The sequence below is a fragment of the Triticum aestivum genome, chromosome 4A (genome assembly GCF_018294505.1).
Source record: "Triticum aestivum cultivar Chinese Spring chromosome 4A, IWGSC CS RefSeq v2.1, whole genome shotgun sequence".
NCBI lineage: Eukaryota > Viridiplantae > Streptophyta > Magnoliopsida > Poales > Poaceae > Triticum > Triticum aestivum.
In genome coordinates, this window is record NC_057803.1 from 591,945,774 (window position 1) to 591,949,734 (window position 3,961).

At 46.1% G+C, this 3,961-nt stretch overlaps 1 protein-coding gene across 1 annotated transcript; it reads left to right on the forward strand.

Annotated features, from left to right (window-relative positions):
- Positions 1-109: 109 nt before the first annotated feature.
- On the forward strand, positions 110-3,280 carry LOC123087273 (protein NRT1/ PTR FAMILY 8.3). The gene is made up of 5 exons (XM_044509243.1): positions 110-362; positions 473-575; positions 665-882; positions 965-1,494; positions 2,172-3,280. The coding sequence occupies exons 1-5, from the start codon at positions 303-305 to the stop codon at positions 2,998-3,000; spliced, it is 1,740 nt and encodes a 579-aa protein (XP_044365178.1). The 5' UTR covers positions 110-302; the 3' UTR covers positions 3,001-3,280.
- The last annotated feature ends 681 nt before the right edge of the window (positions 3,281-3,961 follow it).

A 3,961-nucleotide genomic window follows, 5' to 3' on the forward strand; every position in this document is an offset into this window, starting at 1 on the left:
TATGTCATGGGCGTGGGTCCTGATGTAGGCGAATGGAGACACCACTGTGGTCTGTAGCTAAAATCGACCCTTCAATCATAGTTCACTCACCAGAAAAGAAAATGCAGTCACAACACACGCGATCCCTTGATTTGGAATGAACTTGCCACCTTTTTACCATATATCTTAGTGACCCTACCACTGATTTGGAAGCAACCTACCAGTCTTCAGACCAAAAGTAGACAAGAGCACATGCAGGTAACTTTTAGGCGATGCCGAGCTCCTTTCCTCGACCCTCCTTCTGCTCCATCTTGTAAGCAGACATGGAAGCAGCAGCAGCCGAGGAGAGGCCCCTGCTACATCTGCAACCGCTGCTTAATCAGGTATACTGTCTTACACTCCACTTCTCTTCTTCTCTTACTCCTTGTCAGTCCTCCGCGAGAGATTTACAGTTTCAATTTTCCAAAATGGATGTCCTGGTACTGTGATGTAGGATGTAGGTTCAGAATACACCAGCGATGGATCTGTTGACATCAACAATCAGCCTGCTCTGAAGCACAACACAGGCAATTGGAGGGCGTGCTACATGATTTTAGGTACCAGACAAGAGCGATTCACTCATGCAAACTGCTCCTGTTTTTTCTCTTCTTCTCTTTTTGCTGCTGACCCCCTCAACGCATCTCAGGCGTCGAGTTTTGCGAATGCGTCGCCTTCTTTGCAATCGCGTCCAACTTGGTGACCTACCTCACCACGGTGCTCCACGAAAGCAAGGTCGCCGCCGCGCGGGATGTCTCTGCCTGGGTTGGCGCATGCTTCCTCGCGCCACTTATTGGGGCCTTCTTGGCTGACACATATCTGGGAAGATACTGGACGATGGTTGTTTCCCTTCCGGTCTACACCATTGTAAGTACGGCTAGCACAGCACGGCTAACCCACCAGATCTCTATAATGATAATTGCGACTCTCAACACTGCAAATTTGACAGGGGATGCTCGTGCTCACGGTCTCAGCATCAGTCCCGACATCCTACTACCATGGTGATGTTCATCATGCTGTGGTGGTGTACCTAGGACTTTATCTTGCCGGGCTTGGGAGCGCTGGCATCAAATCCTGCGCGTCGGCCTTCGGCGCCGACCAGTTCGACAGCAGGGACCTAACAGAGCTGGAGAAGAAGGGCTCCTTCTTCAAGTGGTACTACTTCCTGCTCAATCTCGGCTCCCTTCTGTCGAGCACACTGCTTGTTTGGCTGCAGGACAATGGTTGGTGGGGGCTCAGTTTCGCGATCCCAACGGTGCTCATGGCCTTGGGCCTAGCAGTGTTTGTTGGTGGCTCCAGAGTGTACAGGTTCAGGAAACTGAGAGCAAGCCCATTCACGAGCATCTGTCAGGTGCTTGTTGCGGCCGTCAGGAAGTGGCATGTGCAATTGCCAGATGATATATCGTCCTTGTACGAGCCGACCAGTTCGTCATCAGCACCTGAATCAAGTCACAATATTCAGCATACGAATCAATTCAGGTACTTCAATTATTGCATTACTAAAATCAATCCATAGTCTAAATTTGACATTTAGAAACAAGTTATTTCATTGAGCTATGACATCTTTTTGTGCAATTGTGAGGTGTGACATCTTTTTTGCAAGCACAAAAGATATCAGAAAATGAGTAGGGCGTTTTGGTGACCGAGCACCATGGAGCCCTTTATTTTTGAAAAATTCAAAATTCAAACTTTTTGACTTCAAAAAATTCTGAAAATAAATATGCAACTATACACGGATGAAATGTATGTGCATGTAAAAATTCAAGATGAAATACTTCGAAATGCGACCTACACAAAAAAGACAAATTTCTGAACTTTGAGGATGAATAGTAACATGTGTTAAAAAGCCTCAGATTTGTCTTTTTTGCACAGCCTTCATTTCAACGTATTTCGTCCTAAAAATTTACACACATGTGTGTTATGCCTCCATGTATATCTGTAATTTTTTTCAGATTTTTTTGAATTGTAAAAATATGAATTTTCATGAATTTTGTGTTTTTCAAAAACCGGCCTCCATGGAGGCCGAGCTCCAAAAGGCATTTTCGTCAGAAAATTTGCTACAAAACGATATCTAGAAACTGCATCTATGAGTAAACTTAAAGTGCGAGACCTTACCTCTTATATATAAGTTATAATTATGTGATTGCATTCTTCAGGTTTCTAGACAAGGCTGCCGCGGTGCTGCCCCCGTTAGACAAGACATGCACGGCGTTGCCGATGTGTTCATGGAGTCTCTGCACAGTGACCCAAGTTGAGGAGCTGAAGATACTGCTACGGATGTTACCCGTCTGGGCGTCGTTCGTGATCTTCTACTCAGTCGCTGGGCAGAGCGCATCGACATTTATCGAGCAGGGGATGGTCATGGACAACCACGTCGGCCAGTTCGCAATCCCACCTGCCTCCCTCTCTATTGTCACCGTGTTCAGCGTCCTAATTGGGGTTTTCATCTACGAATCCGTGCTAGTGCCACTCGTGCGGCGTTATACCGGCAAGGCGAAGGGCTTCTCGCAGACGCAGCGCCTTGGAATTGGCTTTGCACTGTCCATGCTGACCATGGTGTACTCAGCAATGCTTGAGATGAAAAGGCTGGCCATCGCGCAAGCCAGTGGCCTGGCAGACCAGAATGTGCCTGTGCCAGTGAGCATTCTGTGGCAAGTTCCTGCATATGTAATGCAAGGTACAGCTGGGGTTTTCGCAGGAATCGGAATGGTGGAGTTCTTCTACGATGAGGCCCCTTACACCATGAAGAGCCTTTGTGCAGCATTCTCGCAGCTTGCAGTTGCGTCCGCGGCTTACTTCAACGCACTCGTATTTAGTGTCGTTGCGGTGGCCACGAAGCACGGTGGTGCGCCTGGATGGATCCCGGATAATCTGAATAAAGGGCACTTGGACTATTTCTTCTGGATGATGGCTGCTCTTAGCTTACTGAATCTGGCGCAATTTGTGCACTACTCCATGAGGCATAGAGAGAAGACAACTTCTTGACACAAAATGGTGGACACTGGACAGAAGCTTATTGACTTTCCTATCATATCACAACAAAGATGGCTTCTATGCAGTATCTGTGGATGGCGCACAGCATTATCCATCAGAATGATAGATAATAAACTGAAACTTCAATTTTTATCATTGTATATATGGTTTTACTTCCGCCTATTCTCTGTACTTAGCAGCCAACTTCAAACCAAGAGAAGAATTTGAGACAAAATTAAATAAGTTTTTTGGTGTGGGCAGATGAGCTGGTTATGCCCCCACAACTTCAATAGATCATTTGATGCAAATCAGAGTATAGTTAACTGATGAGATCATTCAAAGTGGTATTTTTCATGCAAAAAATAAAGGACCCCAAGTGGTTTTCTTTTAATAAAGATGATCTAGTTAGGGGGTTGTTGTGATAGAATATTCTGATCGTCTTTAAGGCTACTTTCATAGTCAATTGTACCAGGACAGTAGACTGAAGCTCACGAACAGGGAGGCATGCTGGCCTGGATCCCCTACCTAGAACCTCTGATTCCCCTGTAATCTGAAACCTTACCACTTGTACCCCCCCCCCCCCTATGCAGTGGGATTTTTCTGCTGCTTTGCAGGTATGAGAAATATATTCAGGTAGGGCTTCTCGTCCGCTTATAATCTAGTAGGAAAATAATTCGAGAATGTAATCTGGTACCCCTCCGATCCATATTAATTGTCTCTGGTTTCCATATTAATCGTTAACTTTGTACTAAACCAGAGACAATTAATATGGATCGGAGGGAGCAATAAAATTGTTCTGTGCACTTCTCTGAAACTATAAACTGTAGGTATGGCTGCAGAGTTATTTGCACAAAACACAAACCTTGTAAACAGTAACCTGCTGGCTGCTGCCGAGAGGCGCGATGCGGCGGCGGTGATGCTCATCCAGCGACAGCAGCATGTGGCGGCTGCGGCGAAGGCCGTTGCAACGAGC

Excerpts from the sequence above, each read along its gene's own strand:
- LOC123087273 (XM_044509243.1), top strand. The coding sequence starts at position 303 with ATGGAAGCAGCAGCAGCCGAGGAGAGGCCCCTGCTACATCTGCAACCG. Across the intron at positions 883-964 it reads CCCTTCCGGTCTACACCATT|GGGATGCTCGTGCTCACGGT; the intron begins GTAAGTACGGCT and ends CAAATTTGACAG. Across the intron at positions 1,495-2,171 it reads CAGCATACGAATCAATTCAG|GTTTCTAGACAAGGCTGCCG; the intron begins GTACTTCAATTA and ends TGCATTCTTCAG.